This window comes from Macrotis lagotis, chromosome 1 (assembly GCF_037893015.1).
Source record: "Macrotis lagotis isolate mMagLag1 chromosome 1, bilby.v1.9.chrom.fasta, whole genome shotgun sequence".
NCBI lineage: Eukaryota > Metazoa > Chordata > Mammalia > Peramelemorphia > Peramelidae > Macrotis > Macrotis lagotis.
The window spans coordinates 36742105-36760021 of record NC_133658.1 but is presented as its reverse complement, the minus strand read 5'-3'; the positions used below and the strand labels follow the sequence as shown (position 1 = coordinate 36760021).

General features: G+C 34.7%; 1 protein-coding gene across 1 annotated transcript; it reads left to right on the top strand.

The window, feature by feature from the left end:
* The first annotated feature begins 1125 nt into the window (after positions 1–1125).
* On the top strand, positions 1126–13757 carry LOC141502687 (uncharacterized). The gene is made up of 4 exons (XM_074207864.1): positions 1126–1156; positions 1561–1904; positions 4925–5051; positions 7979–13757. Exons 1-4 carry the CDS (start codon positions 1126–1128, stop codon positions 8836–8838), a joined length of 1362 nt encoding a protein of 453 aa, XP_074063965.1. The 3' UTR covers positions 8839–13757.
* Positions 13758–17917: the final 4160 nt, after the last annotated feature.

Below are 17917 nucleotides of genomic sequence, written 5' to 3'. Positions count from 1 at the left end.
CTTCATAATTCTTTTAGATCTGATGCAGAGAATCATGTTGAGATCACTTGGAAACAAATTTTGTAAATATTTTGTTTGCATTGTTAAGGGAATCTTCCTTCTTCCTTTATCATCTAATTTAGGCCATGACTGAGGGCCTGACCTTCAATCTGATCTGGATTACATCCTCTTTTGGTCAGGGGCAGCCAGATCACCCATAAGAGACCTCTCCCCAAAAGGCAAAATCTCCAGTGTGGGACTTGGGTTACTCCAAGGTCACCACCACTCCCATGGACCCTGAAAGAGAATTTAAGGAGATTTGGGGATGGAGCTCACTCTCTTAGTTTTCCAGCCATGTGGCCTTCTCTTTAATCTCTACTTAACTTTCCTATAACTTTCTTTTGTGTTGTCACTTCTTTTAATAAATCTCTATTTTCTTTCCGCACCTGTCTTCCCTGGTCTCAGTTGTGATTGGTCACAGGCAGATAATCTGAAGCAAACAGCGACAGATCATTGTATTGCAGAGAAAAGCTAAATTACTTACTGTAGATCATCTTCTAATCTTTTCACTTTCCAATGGTTCCTGTTAGTTTTTGAAGGTTTTCATCCTGCCTGTCATTTCTTGTGCCATAATAGGAGTTCATCACAATTCTATACAAAAATTAGTTCAGTCATTTCTTAATTCATGGACATTTCTTCAATTTCCAATCCTTTGCCACCTCTCTCTATATTTTTGTATATATATATATATATATATATATATATATATATACATATATATATATATATATATATATATATTTGTCTTTGTCTTCTTTGTTTTTTTCTTTGGAAATATATATACTTTCTCTATTAAAATGAGTTGACCAGGGTCAGTGTATATGACTAGTTGTCTCTCTCACTAATCCTTGCTAACATTCACTAGCCTTAGGGAGTCACACCTGGAAGGATTAATACTGATTGGAATAAAACAGAGGCCTAAATAGATTCTTTCTATTAACTACTCTGATCAAGAGGAGTGGCAGTTGTTGCCTCCTTTCTGTTTCTTAGTGATCTCATTGGAGGTTTTCTTGGCAGAGACTCTGCAGAAGTTTGTCATTTCCTTCTCCATCCCATTTTACAGATTTGGAAACTGAGGCCAACGGAATGAAGTGCCTTGCCCGGATTGTTGCTGCTGGCAAGTGGATTTAAACTCAGGGCTCTCTGTTCATGCTTCATCTGGCACCCCTCATCACAATGACCAAGGTAGAGAGAACTCTCCCAAGGGTGCAGGTTGAACCCAAGCTTTTTTTTTTTTAATTGTACTTTTATAGTTTTGTGGGTCTATGGTTTTTTTTTAAACATTCTTAGTCCTTAATTCCTTGACAAGGGCCCTTGGTCAGGGACTGCAGGAAAGAAGATTCAGGACAAACTCCAGGCCATTGGTGGACTACATTTCCCAGAAGACGTTGCTTAAACCGGGGTCATTTTTAAAGCGCCGGATTGGAGGCTGCATACTTCCTTCAACGTCACTTCCTCTGTGCTTCTGACTGCTCGCGTCTCCTCCCTCCTCAGTCCTGAACCGAACTGTGACGGGGTGAGCCGCCGCCGGGAGCGGGGTCGGGGGTCGGGGGTCGGGGGTCGGGGTCAAGTCCAGGCAGACGTCCGCTGCGGGGGGCGCGGTTGAGGAGTGCAGACCCCTCCGGGAAGTGCCGTCGTCTTGCCTGTTCTCTACCCTGAAGCCCGCGCCCCTCCCACGGGAAGGACCGCGCCCCTCTGGCCCTTCCCCCCCGCACTGCCCAGCAGCTCCACCCGCGGCCTGCGCTTGGGGGGCACTCCGGGCAAGACCCCCGCTTCCCGCGCTTCGCCCCAGAGCCTCCGGCCCAGAAGGTGGGAGCCCCGAGGAAGAGGGCATGGCGCCTGTCCTGGCAGCCGGGCCCGGAAGGGTGAGTCAGTCTAAAGACACATTTCTTTCTCACACGCCATAAACCTAGACATTTTGGCCATCAGAACCATGTGTATAGAGCGACAAGATACTATACAGAGAATGTGTCTATTCAGAGCTCCCTCCACCAAGTTAACAGTCATTTAAAAATTTTGAATAGCAGTGACAGGACAAGCAGCAACATATTCATTATGATGTGAACAAATGCCAGACGTTTCCATATCAGCCACATTGCTAAGAAAACAAAATTAAAAGAAAATGAAAAAACATTCTTTATCTGTCTTCAGAATTCATCAGTTCTCTCTCCATTTTTCATCATGAGTTCTTTGGAATTTTCACACATTATTGTTTTGATCCATGGAGCCATGGTCTTTCACACTTGATCATTGTTGCAATGTTTCTTTTACTATGCACAATATTCTCCTGAATCTGCTCACATCGCTTTGGTTTAATTCATAGAAGTCTTTCCATATTTTTATGAACTTATACCCCTTGTCATTTCTTAGCACACAGTAGAATTCCTGCACAATCATGTAATATATTTAGCCATTCCACACAGGGCCTCTACAGATCGATGGAGTAAATGATTAAGAAATCAATGGTTTGATCTTCTGAGCACTTAAGCAGTGCACATCAGTTGTTCAAAAAACCAGGTTCAGATTTCTTTGTTTTAAGCTGAACCCTAAATATAAGGGAAACAATCAAATAATGTCATTTGGCTAAAAGGAAACATTGCATCCTTAGGTAATCTGATTTATAATTGAATGAAAGATAAGGGATTTTCCCAGTTGGAAATTGGAAGTTGAACAGGTACAATGCCAGAAAAAAGATTTCCCACTCCCACCAAAGCAAAGGAACATGGTAAGAAAAATTGATCATTGAGATTAATTGCTTGATATGTGCAATTGTGAGAAACTCCTTACATTAGACCAGGTTTCTTGTCATTGGTTAAGGGGCTTTAAACAGCAAGGAGTGGTTTTCCAGTTTCCCAGCCACAAAGAGCTGGGGTCAAACAATATAATAAGGTTTTCTAACTCCCACAATTGAATGAAGTTTACTTACAAGATAGCAACTGGACCAGACAAACCAAAATTGAATTTATACTAAGTTAGTTCCAGAATTGAGTCATAGTATGGAATTAATGTGGGTTTATTTAATTCCATAATTAGCTATTTACTATCCTTATCCCCTCAATTCCCTCAAGTTTCATTAATTATTTCAGAAGGGGTGAATTCCTGGAAATACCCTAAGTTCTAGGAGTTCTCTGCAATCTTGAAATGAAGCTGCTTTATATATTTTTGTGCCTTAGCCCCTTTCCCTTTTTCTTTGATCTCTGACATACAGATGGAATTGAAGGTCAAAAGTTATGCCTTTCCAAGAAAGGTTGGAACAGTTTACAACTCCACTAATAGAACATTATTCCCCCTATTTTTCACTTCCCTTCTAACATTTCTTTTTTCCCTTTTCTAGCATATTAGCCATTCTGGTAGATTTGAAGTAGTTTCTTTGAGTTGTTTTAATTTGCAATTCTCTAATTATTTGTTATTTAGAGCATTTTTTCATATATCTGTTGATGGCTTTAACTTTTGAAAACTTCTTGTTCATCTTCTTTACCTATTTTTCATTGGTGTATGGATCTTGTTTTTATATATTTATTTCAATTTCCTATGTATTTGAAAAAATGAAAACTTTGTCAGAAATTTTGCTGTGGAAACTTTCCATTTTTCTGATTGCCTTATTTTGGCTGCATTGGTTTTGTTTTTGTAAAAACATTTTAATTTCATTTGATTTAAAGTATACATATTAGTACTTGGCTGTGATCCTCTTTGTCTCTTGGGTGGTTATAAATTCTTTTCCTTTTTCTAAAGCTAAGAGTTACATTTTCCACTTTGCTTAAGAAACCATCCTTTATGTCTAAATCATGCACTCATTTTGACCTTTTGATGAGTGACATTTGTCTATGCCCATATTTTGCCAGACTGCTTTTCAGGTTTCCCTGCAATTTTTGTAAAATGGGGATTTCTTGCCTGAAAAACTTGGATTTCAGGATTTATCAAGTTCTAGATTATTATGGCCATTACTTGTGAATGTTGAGTGCCAAATTTATTCCAGTGATTTTCTTAGCCATTGAATTTCTTCGCTCTTTCCAAGATATTTTGGTGATTATTCCTTTTAATATAGTTTGATATTCATTGTGCTAGATTCTCTTCCTTCACATAGGTTTTTTGATTCCCAGTGCTTTTCAGAATTCCCCATATTTGTCATTTCAAGCTATTTAATAAATTAATTGTATCCATATGCCATTTTTACCTTGTCATTTTTTATTGGTGAAAATTCAGATTGTTCCTGTTCATTACTGCTCCCAAAGAGTACTCTTATGAATGTTTTGATAGAAACTCATTTGTGGCCTTGTTCTAATTATGGAGAAAGAGACTCACAGCATAGTGAAAATATCTCTGGGTTTGGAGTTGACAAATCTGGGTTCAAAATACAGATCTGCAGTTTATTCCCCTACTTTCCCTCTCTGGGCCTCACTTCCCTAATTTGAACAATGAGAAAGTTGGACTCTCAAATCTCTTTCAGTTCTAACTATATGAATTAGAAAAGTATAGTTTTTTAGCATGCTTTTCAGCTGTAGAACATGATTCCATATTGTTGCAGGTAAGAGCTGGTGGTCCTGTGCCCCCCCCCCCCCCAACCTTTACTGTTTTGGTTCCATAAGGGTTGAGCACAATCACATTCAAGTTGTTAAAAAAAAACATATAAAATTGATGTCAATGGATCCATTAACAAAAATAAGTATTTACTGTACTAAGTTCTAAGAATCGAAAGAAAAGCAAAACTAGTCACTGTCCTCAAGGAACTTATAGACTACTTGAGTAAGGAATTCTGAAGTGTCTGTGTTGTATTGTCTGCACTATATTACAGATAAGTAAGGTAAACGGTTCCTATTGACAAGGAGATTATATTCAAACTTCATAACAATTAGAGTTCTACCTGCAAAAACTCTTGGTGTTTCAGGAATCAGTGACATTCCAGGATGTGGCTGTGGAATTTACCTGGGAAGAGTGGATAAATTTGGACGCATCTCAGAAAAAGTTGTACAGGGAGGTGATGCTGGAGAACTATAGTAACTTGGTCTCTTTGGGTAAGAACAGCTTCCTTTTTGCAATCTTGATATCTATCTATGATGTTGATTTTCAAGTTTTAAAGTATTCTTTGTCATACAAAAGATATTCCTAGTCCTTCCACAGACAAGACACACAGTAATTGTTTTCTCTTTTTCTAGGAAAAAAAAAAATCTTTGCTTAAAATGCCTGAAAACTGATTGTTTAATTTATTAACCTTGAGAATTTTTCTTCCTCTTTTTTTTAACTTCAAATTCAAGATTTTCTATTTAATCCCAATGTAAGTTTCATCATATATGAAGTGTTCCTATTGTCTAAGCATAGTCATATAAACTTATTTCCTATGTCCTACTCTTACCCATTTTCACATAATAGAATATACTTCATTCTTCCTCTGTACTGTCCTTGGGAGATTTTCCTAACATGCCTACTTTTTTCCCCTCAAAGTTTGGAATAGTTTGAATTCTTTTAACTTTAATGAAAATTTTTTTAATGTAAGATCTCTTTCCCTCATAAAAAATAAACCAAACCAACCCTTCCTCTCCTTCTCTCCCAATTATTAGGTTTGCCTTGGGTAAAAAAAGTATTTCAGACAAAATTAGCTAACATAGATACTGTCTTGGATGGTATAAGATAAATTTTGCTACCTTATTCCCCCAACTATTCTACTAAGGTTCAAAGGAGTATTTCATCGCTCTGTTCTTTGATTGAATTCTGAGGTGACTGTGCCTAGCACTTTTTAACTTTAAATAAACAGAATTTGCAATTTCCAAACTAGAAGTGACCTAGCAATTGGAAAGACAGTGGGAGGTGGGGGGTGGGGACAGCTAGGTGGTGTGTTGAATAGAGCATCAGCCCTAGAGTCAGAAGGATCTGAGTTCAAATCTAGCCTCAAGATACTTAATAATTGCCTAGCTGTGTGACCTTAGGTAAGCCACTCTTAACCCCATTGCCTTAAATAAATAAATTTTTTTTAAAAATAGGAAGGAAACATCTTGCATGCCAGAGGCAGATATTCCTAAAAGCAGCTGTCCTGGTGACTGCATAAAAAGAAAGAAATGGCACATTGGAACATACTGCCCTCTTGGTCATTTTAATTGGTCAACAAGCTATTCTTATCAAAGTTTCTCAGACCTGTTGAGAAGAACTGGAACTTTAAAGTGACATTTTTTTTAACCTCTGATACATTACTATTTTATATATCTCTTTTCTCATATGTACCTCCCCTTTCTTCTTTTAAAATCTTAATAGTATTTTATTTTTTCCAGTTATTTTTAAATATGGTTTTCTACATTTATATTTGTAGAATTTTCTCCTTCTTTTCCTTTCCATTCCCCTCCCCAAACCATTAAGCAATATGATATGTTATTCATGCACAATTATGTTAAACTTGTTTCCATATTACTTATGTTTGTACCTCCACTACAAAGAATGTGTTTGGGGTAGGTATTTCTTTCTTGTTTATTACGTGTTTATCTTATTTTTATCACATTGTCCTGCCTTGGTTGTATGAATTCATTCTGCCTCTTAAATAAGCACATCATCTAAAATATTAGCAACAGGCACTTTTGGCTTTTGTGTCCTCTTCTGTTATTTTCTTTTCTGTTATTTGAATCTTTTGTTTCTTTGCTTCTATTACTTTATAAAGTATTTAATCCTATCATAATTCCCCCTTTTTCGCTCTATTGTGTTATGTGGCCTCTTTTCCTTTATGCTTTGAAGTTATGTTATTCAAAGCAGAGTAATATATTTCAGCGACAGGATTTGTTTAGCCCTAACCCTCATTGGCCCTATTTCACAAAAAAACTATCTTGAATATTTCTGAGAAATGTCTTTGTTTGCTTTCAGTAACACTTTGAGAATTAGTCCTAGTAGTGGGATCATTGGGTGAAAGATTTTTAGCTAATGCTTAAATTACTTTGTTATTTTTCAGAAAACTGGCTTCAGCAACTTAAGTATTTCTGCATAATTTCCAAAATTTGTTATCATGTTAAAGTATTTTTCCTATCTAGCAGCTATATAGTGAGACCCCCAAATTGTTCTGAGTTTTACTTCTTTGATTATAAGAGTTTTGGTACTGTTTCAGTAACTAATATTTTTCTTGTGAATAATTCCTTTATGTCTTTATAATTTACCTTTTTGGGATTGGATTTTCCTCTTACACATGTAATAAGTTCCTCACAAATTAGATATGTTGGATTTTTAACAGCCATTTATAGTAACAGTTGTCTGATATGACATCCTTTCCTCTTATTTTTTTCTACTATTCCATGTGTCTAAATTTCCTCTTGCTAAAATCATTAAATTTTCTTTTTCTTTGTTTTCAGTGTTTTTCCTGTCTTTTAACTTTGAGTGTTAAGTATACATTTTTTGTTGTTATTCCTTCATTTTTTGGTCATGTCCAACTCTTTCTGGCCTAATAAGGGGTTTTAATGGTAGAGATAATGAAGTAATTTGCCTTTTCTTTTTTCTAATTCACATTACAGATGAGGAAAGTGAGGATAACATGGTAAAGTGACCTGCCCTCTATCACACAACTAGTGTCTGATCCTGATATGATCTCAGAACGATTAATCTCCCTAAATCTAGACTTTGTACCTTTTCTACTGTGCCACTTTGTTGCCCTGAGACTTCTTTTGCAACCTCTCAGAATCATGTAGTTTTTAAGGATAGTCTTTCTTTTCTTTCTTCCATTCAAATATCAAGTGTTTACATTAGAGTAAATTCTAATTTACTTAATCTTCTTTCCAGGTTATTTCATTCTGGGTCAATTCATTCATATGCTAATTTTAAGATATATTTTCACATTAGATAAACTATGATCTTTATTGATATAACTGAATAAATGAGACTAGTGCTCTCTAGTGAAAGCCAATGAATAACTCTGAAACCTTGGAAAATGGAATAGAAGACAAGGTTAATCATTTTTTTTTATTATTCCTTTCAGGAAGCAAAGTATTTTCTGAAGAGAAAGCTTATGAATGTAGTGAATGTGAGAAGTCTTTCAGAAATAAGACACAACTTAATGTGCATCAAAGAATTCATACTGGAAAGAATCTTTATGAATGCAAGGAGTGTGGGAAGGCTTTCCTCTACAATTCACAACTTTTTAGACATCAGAGAATTCATACTGGAGAGAAACCTTATGAATGTTCTATGTGTGGGAAGACCTTCAGGAATAAGGCACATCTTAATATGCATCAGAGAATTCATAGTGGAAAGAAACCTTATGAATGTAGTGAATGTGGGGTGGCCTTCAATCGTAAGGCACAACTTACAGTACATCTGAAAACTCATCCTGGAAAGATTCTTTATGAATGTAAAGAGTGTGGGAATGCTTTCCACTACAATTCAGAACTTATTAAACATCAAAAGAGTCATATGGGAGAAAAACCTTATAACTGTAATGAATGCGGGAAGGCCTTTAGGAATAAAACACAACTTAATATGCATCAGAGAATACATACAGGAGAGAAACCTTATGAATGTAAGCAGTGTGGGAAAGCTTTCTTCTACAACTCATATCTTATTGAACATCAAAGAATTCATACTGGAGTGAAACCTTTTGAATGTAGTGAGTGTGGGAAGGCCTTCAGGAGTAAAACGCAACTTGCAATGCATCAGAGCATTCATACTGGAGAGAAACTTTATGAATGTAGTACATGTGGAAAGGCCTTCAATAGAAAGTCAAATCTTACTGTGCATCAGAGAATTCATACCGGAGAAAAACCTTATGAATGTAGTGAATGCAGGATGGCTTTCAGGTTTAAGAGAAAGCTTACTGTGCATCAGAGAAGTCATACTTGAGAGAGACCTTATGAAAGTATTGAGTGTGGGAAGGACTTTAGACAGAGTGCACAACTTTTTGTCCATCAGAAACACAAACTTGAGAGATTCTTCAGAGTGGGAAGACTTTACAACTTAGATTTTATTGATTGTCAGAAACTTCTTACTGGTGATAATTCTTATGACTATCCAAAAGCTTTCAGAATTAAGCTTTTCTTTAAGATCTTTATTTTACATCAGAGCACTTATAATGATAGAAACCTTATAAATATAGCACATGTGGAAAGAAACAATTTACAGTTCATTAAATATTCATATTGGCAAGATTTTTAATGCACATAAAGAGTTTGGGATGGCCTATAATTCAGAAGTCAATGGACATCACAATTCAAACTGAAGAGAAACCTTATGATTATAATGTATGAGGGCAGGGCTTTTTCCTGACTTTAGGACTTACTCAACATTGGAACCATAGTACTGAATAGAGTTCTTATGAATGTAATAAATGTGCATGACCTTCAGACTGAGGACACAATTTACTCAGCATCAAAGAATCTATTTAGGAGAGAAACATAATGGGTTATGTAATATACATAGGAAGATATTTTGATTAAGGATACTACTCTGATATCCATTGGAGAATTCATACGCTATAGAATCTGAATGTAAATACAAATAAGGAGAATGGAAGCATCCCATATCTGTCTAGACTATGATTCTGAGTTCTTAGATGAAGTTTTTAAGCTCCTCATTTAGCCACCATAAAAAAGAGATAAAGAGGATACTGAGAGGGTGGTATTATTGGGATAGCCTTAGTATTAGCTTTGATCCCTGGGCAGGTGACATGCAAGAATAAAGGATCCCCTTTGGGCCATTGATGACCGTAATGTGTGATAAATACTGTTAATTGTGCTAAAGGAATGTATCATAATCTGAGATGTGTTGCTGATGCTGCTTATGTTTGTATTCTTTAGGGTAGCCATTGAACTATAAAGATTTGTAATTCTAATGTTTTATAAGCCCAGTAACAGCCTATGGTAGGTATTGGTGCTAGGATTATTTCTGCCCTGTATTCTGAAAGTCAAAGTGAAGGAATAAAGTGATATGTCAATAGATAGTAGAAGTAACTTATTCTTTTAAGGTAACTAGAATCATCCAATTAGTGTCATATGAACTATGAGATTCTCTGTATGGTCATAGGATATGAACAAGGAGTTTTCAGAAGAACAAATCAAAGCTATCAATTGTCATAGAAAAATGCTCTAAATCACTATTAGGTGAAAACGAAAACAACTCTTTGATTCTATCTCACAGCTATCAAGTTAGGAACTATGATAGTAAAGGAAAATGACTGATTCTGGATAGAATGTGAAAAAATGAGGACACTAATGCACACAATTTGGAACTGTGTTCGAAGTCTATAAAACTTTGCATTCCCAGGGCAGCTAAATGGCGCAGTGGATAGAGAACTGGCTTTGGAGTTAGGAGTACCTGAGTTCAAATCTGGCCTCAGGCACTTAATAATTACCTAGCTGTGTGGCCTTGGGCAAGCCACTTAACCCCATTGCCTTTCAAAAAAAAATAAAATAAAAAAATTTTTTTTAAACTTTGCATTCCCTTTTACCCAGCTATAACATTACTTTGTATAGCAAAAAAAGAATAGGACCTATGTGTACAAAAATATTTATAGTGTCTCTTCATGGTTGTACAGTTTTCAAAATAGGGAGGTTGCTTCTCATTTGGAGAATGACTTAATAGTCATTTATGGTTTTAATGGAATATTGTTTTGCTGTGAGAAATAACAGATAGTAGCTAAGATGGCTTAGTGGCCCGAAGTCAGCAAGTCCTGATTTCAAACAGGCCCTCAGACACTTGTTAACTCTGTTATTCTGGGCAAGTCACCTAAACTCTTCACTTTAAGAAGCTTGGAGAAGAAAATGACAAAACTACTCTATTATCTTTGCCTAGAAAACCCCTATAATAGTGTCCTGATAATGAATGGAGACAGTTTTAGGAAAACCTGTGAAAGGTTATATGGATGGATACATAGTGAAATGTGCAGAAGTGAGCTGTTTATACTATAAAAGCAATATTATAATGATGATCAACATTCAAAGACTTAGCTACTATGATCAAGATAATTCCAAGGGACTCATGATGAAACATACTATTCCATCTCCAGAGAGCAAACTAATGAACTCAGTGGTAATTAATGTATCTATTTTTTATTTTCTTTTTTCTTACTACATGGTTAGTATTTAATATCTATTTTTTGGTATGATTTCAAATGTGTAATTGATATTCATCAATGGGGAGGGAGAGAGAAAAAATTCTGAAGCTTAAAATGTTCTAAAGAATATTAAAAAAATTTTTTTATTGAATTCCAAAAACAATTTATAATCTCCTACAACACTGATCAGATTATTGAACTCCTAGACTTGGGTCTTTCTGCACCATAGAGAAAAAAACCTGTCTTTTCTGAGACCCAATAATCTGTCAGTTCCAGGTAGACAAGTGCAAAGTCCAATAGGGCTCAATTTGTAGTAGCCCAAGCTTGGACTCCAGGGCAATGGAAGGCTCTGCAGCTTCTTTACCAATTTTGGAACAATCACCTGGTCTTTCTTCTCAGAGTTTGACAATGATCTACAAATCACAATTTATAAACTCCCATCTTTTCAACCACAAGTGTTTCAGTAGGCTCAGTTTCTGGAGCTCCTTGTTCCCTTCTGGTTCCCTCTTCAGTGGTTTTGAGACCTCTTTCAACTTATATGAAACCAGCTTGAAAAGACAGGCTTTAATCACATTGATGGGCTTTAACAAGGGATTTGGTGTTTTATCCTAGAGTTGGTAAGAAAGCAACTCAATCCCTAGATCAGAATAACATAGTCTATCTTTGATTTAAGAATATCACTTTGTTAATTTTATGGTCAATGTGTTGGAAAAGAAAAAGACTGTTTTGATCTGGACCTGTGAGGACCTACACTTAGAGATGGACAATTCCTTTGTAAATTATTGTCCTAGGCAAACCATGATTCAAGAGGACTGAAGATAAGCATGGTACTCATCTGCAGAGGTGATGGATTTACTATACAGAATAAGACTTAGCTTTTGGGGTATGGGAATGTAAAAATCTATTTTTTGAATTATATGTTTATGATGTGAAAGTTTTATTTTTCTTGTCTTTGGTTCAATGAGGGGAAGAAAAATGTTAAAATAAAAATGCATAAAGAAAATAATTACAAATAAGTAGAAGAGAAATTCAAAGGAATGGTAATGGTGGACCAGATGAAGGAGAAGCTTGGGTATTTACACTTGCTTCTCATTCCCTGCTACTACAGAAGAGGGAGTTTTGAAAGGGGAACTAAAATTGTGGGAAGACTGAATGAGAACATCAGCAACAAGCATCCCTGGAGTGATTGGGGGGGGGGGGAATGAAAGCAAGAAATTTGAGTTGGACCTCCCAACTAAGGAGGGGCTCCTGTACTGGCACCCTGCCAATTTTTCTATCCTGAAATACCATCTCACTCTAAAGATCATGTGATACATGTTTTTCATATGTTATAACTCTAGAAAGTGTGGTCAACCATGAATTATATGGAGTTAAAAGATACCAGAGGTTTATCCTCCCTCTGCAAAACATTAGATTTCCCTTCTTATCATTATTCTGTCTAGCTCTTTCCCTACATATTAAGTTATGCAGTATTATACTTTTTATACCTATGTGGGAAAAAAATAAAAGTGAAAAATATGTTCTAATCTGCCTTCAGAGTTGATCATTTTTCATCATGAATTCTGTGAAAATTTTATGAATCAATGCATTAATCAAAGTAGCTATGTTGTTCACGGTTGCTCAGTGTTACAAAATTGCAGTTACTGTCCATTAGAACTCTCCTTATTCTGCTCACTTTCACTTTGCCTCATTTCATAGAAGTCTTCTGAGGTTTTTCCTGAACCCATCCCCTTCATCATTTCTTAGTGCATAGAAGTATTCCATCAGAATCATGTCATATCTTGCTTAGCTCATCCTTTTCCTAGGTAATGTTCATTTACTCAGTTTCTTAATCCTTTGTCAACATAAAAAAAAAAACAACATCCCCCCAAAAAAATCTGGTATAAACATTTTTGTGCATTGATGACATTTTTTTTTTAGTCTCTGGGATATAGATCTAATAGTGGTTTTGCTTGGTCAAAGACTATTTAATTTTTATAGCCTTTTGGATTATGAATTCCAAATTGTTCTCCAGAATGCTTAAGGTATATCACCATAACACCAGTAAGTGTCTATTTTTCCATGTCCCTTTTGCATTTATTGGTTTTATTTTGGTCACAACAGGCAATCTGATAGGTATGAGATGTTTTAATGTACATTAATAGTGATTTAAAGCAAATGATTCATATAACTCTTGATGGCTTTGATTTCTTTTGAAAAGTGCCTGTTCTTATCCTATACCATTTTTTTCAATTGGGAAATGATTTTTTGTTTTTATTAATTTGGTTCAATTCCCTCTATATTTGAGAAATAGGGCCTTTATCATACAAACTTGCTGTAAAAATCTATTTTCTTGATTGCCTTTTAATTGCATTGAGTTTTTCTTCTTGGCTAGGATGACATTTCAAGTAATCAAAATTATACATAACACCTTTCTCTATTTTTGTGATGCTCTCTTTGTGTTTGGCACTTGGCCTTATGCATAGGTCTGACAGGTAAATGCTCCCCTTCTTTGTTTATGATATCACCATTTATTTCTTGACTATGTATCCATTTTGACTTTATTTTAGTAGATAATATGGAATATTAGTTTGTGCTTAGTTTCTGCGAGACTGTTTTGAAGTTTTTGTCAATAGTGAGGTCATGCCCTGAAGACTGAATCTTTGAGTTTTTCAAGGACTAAATTTATTGTAGTTATTTACTTCTCTTTATTGAATACCTAAACTATTCCATTGACCAACCCTATATTTCTTAACACTTAACAGATTCTTTTGATGATTACTCCTTTTAATATAGTTTGAAATCTGATACAGCTAGACTGTCATCCTTAATTTTTTTATTTTCTTAATATAATTTGATTACTATGGCACTGAATTAGTAAATTTATTTATTTAGAACTTTATTATCATTTTTATTAATTTGACCCATTTATCCACAATTAGTATTTCTTCAGTTGATTAGATCTGTATTTTACTTCCTGGATATCTGGCTAGTAGATTTCTGAGTATTTTATATTGTCTGCAGTTTCTAAATGGAATTTCTCTTTCCTTTGTTGCTGGATTTTGTTGAATTTTGATATATGTGTTGATATATCAGCATACAGAAATGCTGGATATTTATGTGGGTTTGTTTTGTGTCCTGCAACTTTGCTGAAGTTCTTCCTTATTTCAGCTAGCTCTTTAGTTCATTCTCTTTGGTTCTCTGTAGTACACCTTCATATCCTCTGCAAAGTGTGATATTTTCTTTCCTTATTACTTTATTCCTTTCTGTTTCTTTTTTTTTTCTTGTATTACTGGAGCTAGCATTTCTAGTATACTGTTGAACAAAAGTGTTGATAATGGTCCTCTGTGCTTCATTCACCCTGATCTGGGGGAACTCCTTTAGTTATTCCCTATTACAGATTGTGCTTTCCCTTGGTTTTAAGAAGATACTAGTTATTTTAAGAAAAGTTCCATTCCTTTGCTTTATAGTGTTGTACATTTTAGTAAAAATAGGTCATCAAAAGGTTATCAAAAGCTTTTTTGCATTTATTTTATGAATATATATAATTTTTGTTGGTTTTGATACTGAAATTATCTATTTTTAATCACCTTTGAATTTTCAGAATTGTGTTTTGATTTTTTTAATTGGATATTTTTAATTCATTCTTATTCCAGTTTTATTTGTGATATGCCCAGTTAATTGAACTGCACTTTCTCTTTTTTACTGATGTAAGCATTCAGAAATATAAACTTTTTTTTAAATATTGCTTTGGCTACATCTCACAAATTTTGTTATGTTGTGTCATTGTTGTTATCTTTAAAGAAATTATTGATTTTTTCTCTTTGATTTGCTCTTTGACATCTACATTCTTTAGGATTAGATTATTTAGTTTTCAGTTAATTTTTAACATGTGCTTTAAAGGCCCTTAATTTAGGTAATTTTCATTGCATTATGGGCTGGAAAAGTTGCATTTAATATTTTGTATTTGTCTAGTTTTTATGCCCTAACACATAGAAAATTTTTGTGAAAATGTCATGTATAACTGAGAAAAAAGTATACTGTTTTGTGTTCCCATTCAGTTTTATCTTGAAATCCAATTTTTCTTTCAAGGCTAACTTATCTAAAATTCTCCTTAATGTCTTTCCTTTTTATTTTTGTGATTAGTTTTATCTAGTTCTCAGAGGGAAGAATTGGGATCCCCCACTAGCAGCTTTCACAGTTGATCACTGATACAATATAGCCCTTACTGGACACAATAGTCTTCCGATTCTACTCACTCTACTTTGCCTTTCATAGAAATCTTCCTATGTTTTTCTGAATGCATCTCACTTGTCATTTCTCAGTACACAATAGTATTCCCTCACAGTCATATCCACATCTCATTCAGCCATTCCTCAAATGATGATCATCTATGGACAGTGAAAGAGGAAATGTCAGAGGAAACAAGCATCAAGCAGTACATATCATTTGTTCAACAAACCAGAACTAGACCTCTTTTTAGACCTGGACCACAAAAAACAAGGAAGGAGATAGACTGTTAAAAAGCCACTTAACCCCATTTGCCCTGCAAAAACCTAAAAAAAAAAAACCCAAATAAGGTCAGTTAAGGTGATCTGATTTCTAATTGGATGAAAGATTAGGAATTTTGCAAGTTGAGAATAGGAAAGAGAATAGGTTCAATCTTTGAAATCAGAGGTATTCCAGTCCCCCCAAGTGATTGTAAATAATGAAAGGAACCTGGAAACAATAACTGATGGAACAAGTTCTCAGATATGAATTGCTTGAAATGTAAGTTATGAGAAGCTCCTTACATCAATTTTTGGATCTGACCAGGTTTGTGATCAGCATAATGTAGGCTCTTGGTTAAAGGCTTTAAACATCTGGGAGATATCCAGTTTCCCAATCAATACACTTTAGAGGAGGGAGAATATAATAAATGGGGGTGTGGAGGAATAGGATGGAGAGAAATACAGCTAGCAATAACAATTGTGGAAAAAACTATTGAAGCAACTTCCCTGTTGGACTAAGGATGAAGAATTTGATATATCCCAGAGACAGAGTTGAGGGCCTTTTTTTCTCTCACTTTATTTTACTTGAGGTTTCCCTATCTTTGTGGGGAGGAGAGGAAATTATATTTACTTTTTTTGTTTACTTTTACAAAAAGATTATTATAGTAATGTGAGAATAAGTATATATAAAAATAAAGGATTTTAGACTGAACACAATGATCATTTCTCAAGAGGATACTTTATGAAACATGGACAATTTATGACAATATAATCAATGTATAGAGTGCAGATTGAGATATACAAATTTTGGGCATATTTGCCAATATGTAAACCTGTATTGCCTCCATATGTGTGTGTCTTTATTACAAGAATCTTATTCATCTTTTTTTCCCAGTAGAATGGGGAAAAAATGGGAGGCCTAGAAAATAGATTTTTTTTTAAGGGTGACTCTCCTGGTACTCAAGTAGGAAGGATGAGAAAAAATCTTCCTTGTGTGAGAGATTCTCCCTTTCCTAGTTCTCTGATAGGTCATACCTTTTTATTTCTTTGAAGCTTAAGATTTAAACTGTTGTGCCAAATCTGCATTTTGTGGAAGGGCTATATATTTAAATTGAATTAAAGAATGAGAGGCAGCAAAGTATAAAGAAAAGTACAACAGACTGTTTGTCAGAAGACCTGTAATTGAGACTTAGATGTAATTGTTAATAATGCATTAACTTGAAGTAATACTACATCAGGATAAGAAATATTACTTTAAGTATTATTAACTGAAGATGATTAAAAAAGAAATGGAACAGGGTAAAAAAAGCAGTAGAGAGACAACTAAGCCCCAAAATTTCGATTCTTAATATATATATATATGTTAAAAAAAAGATTTTTCAAAACAAGTTTAGAGTCAAGCAAGAAATCAAAGAATAGTTAGGACTTTATTTAGGGGTGGATGGAATGAGGAAGAGGGCTCCCAGACAGAAGGTTAAACTGCTGCTTGACTTCAGTTTTCACTTTGAAAAATGAAGATCTTTTGACAAAAAAAGGAAAGTGATTCTTATTGGAGAGGATGTGGGAAAATTAGCACATTATTGTACTCTTAGTGGAGCTGTGAATTGATCCAACCATTCTGGAGACTTTGATCCAGTGATATCAATTCCAGGTCTTGATCACGAAGATATTATGAAAATTGGGAAAAGTCTCACATTTTCAAAAATTTATAGCACCTCTTTTTGTAGTGACAAGAGAATATTGATTTGAGGGGATATCTATCACTTGAGGAATGACTGAACAAGTTATGGTATATGATACTACAGACTACAATTGTTTTGTAAGAAAGTATAAGTGGGTAGATTGTGGATAAGTCTAGAAAGACTTTCATGAACTGATGCTGAGTGAAGTGAGTAGAACCAAGAGATCACTGTACACGTTAACAACATTGTAAGATGATTAACTATGATGGATGCAGCTCTTTTTCAGCAGTTCAGAGATCAAAGACAATCCTGAGATACCTATTATGGACAATGCCATCCAGAAAAAACTATGGAGTTTGAATACAAGGGAAAATATACTATGCTTACTTTCCTAAACTTCTTTTATGGTTTTCCTTTCTTAAGGTTTTTCTTTCCCTGTAGTTCTAATTCTTCTTTTACAACATTACTAATATAGAAGTATGTTAAATGGGATTGTACACATACAACTTTTTCCAGATTGCCATCATGGATAGAGGGGAGGAAAAGGAAGGTGGTAGAAATATGTGAAATTTATAAATTTTCAAGTGGATGAATGTTGAAGACTATCTTTACATATAATTGGAAAAAATAAAATAAAATTTCATTAAAAAAAAAGAAAAATGAAGATCTTTGAAATGGGATTGTGCCCCAGAGTTATCAACGAGAAATGGATACCTAAA

Coding starts and splice junctions, on each gene's coding strand:
- LOC141502687 (XM_074207864.1), top strand. CDS start 1,126: ATGAAGTGCCTTGCCCGGATTGTTGCTGCTG. Junction 1,157..1,560: donor TGCCCGGATTGTTGCTGCTG/GCAAGTGGATTT, acceptor TGACGGGGTGAG/CCGCCGCCGGGAGCGGGGTC. Junction 5,052..7,978: donor TAGTAACTTGGTCTCTTTGG/GTAAGAACAGCT, acceptor TATTCCTTTCAG/GAAGCAAAGTATTTTCTGAA.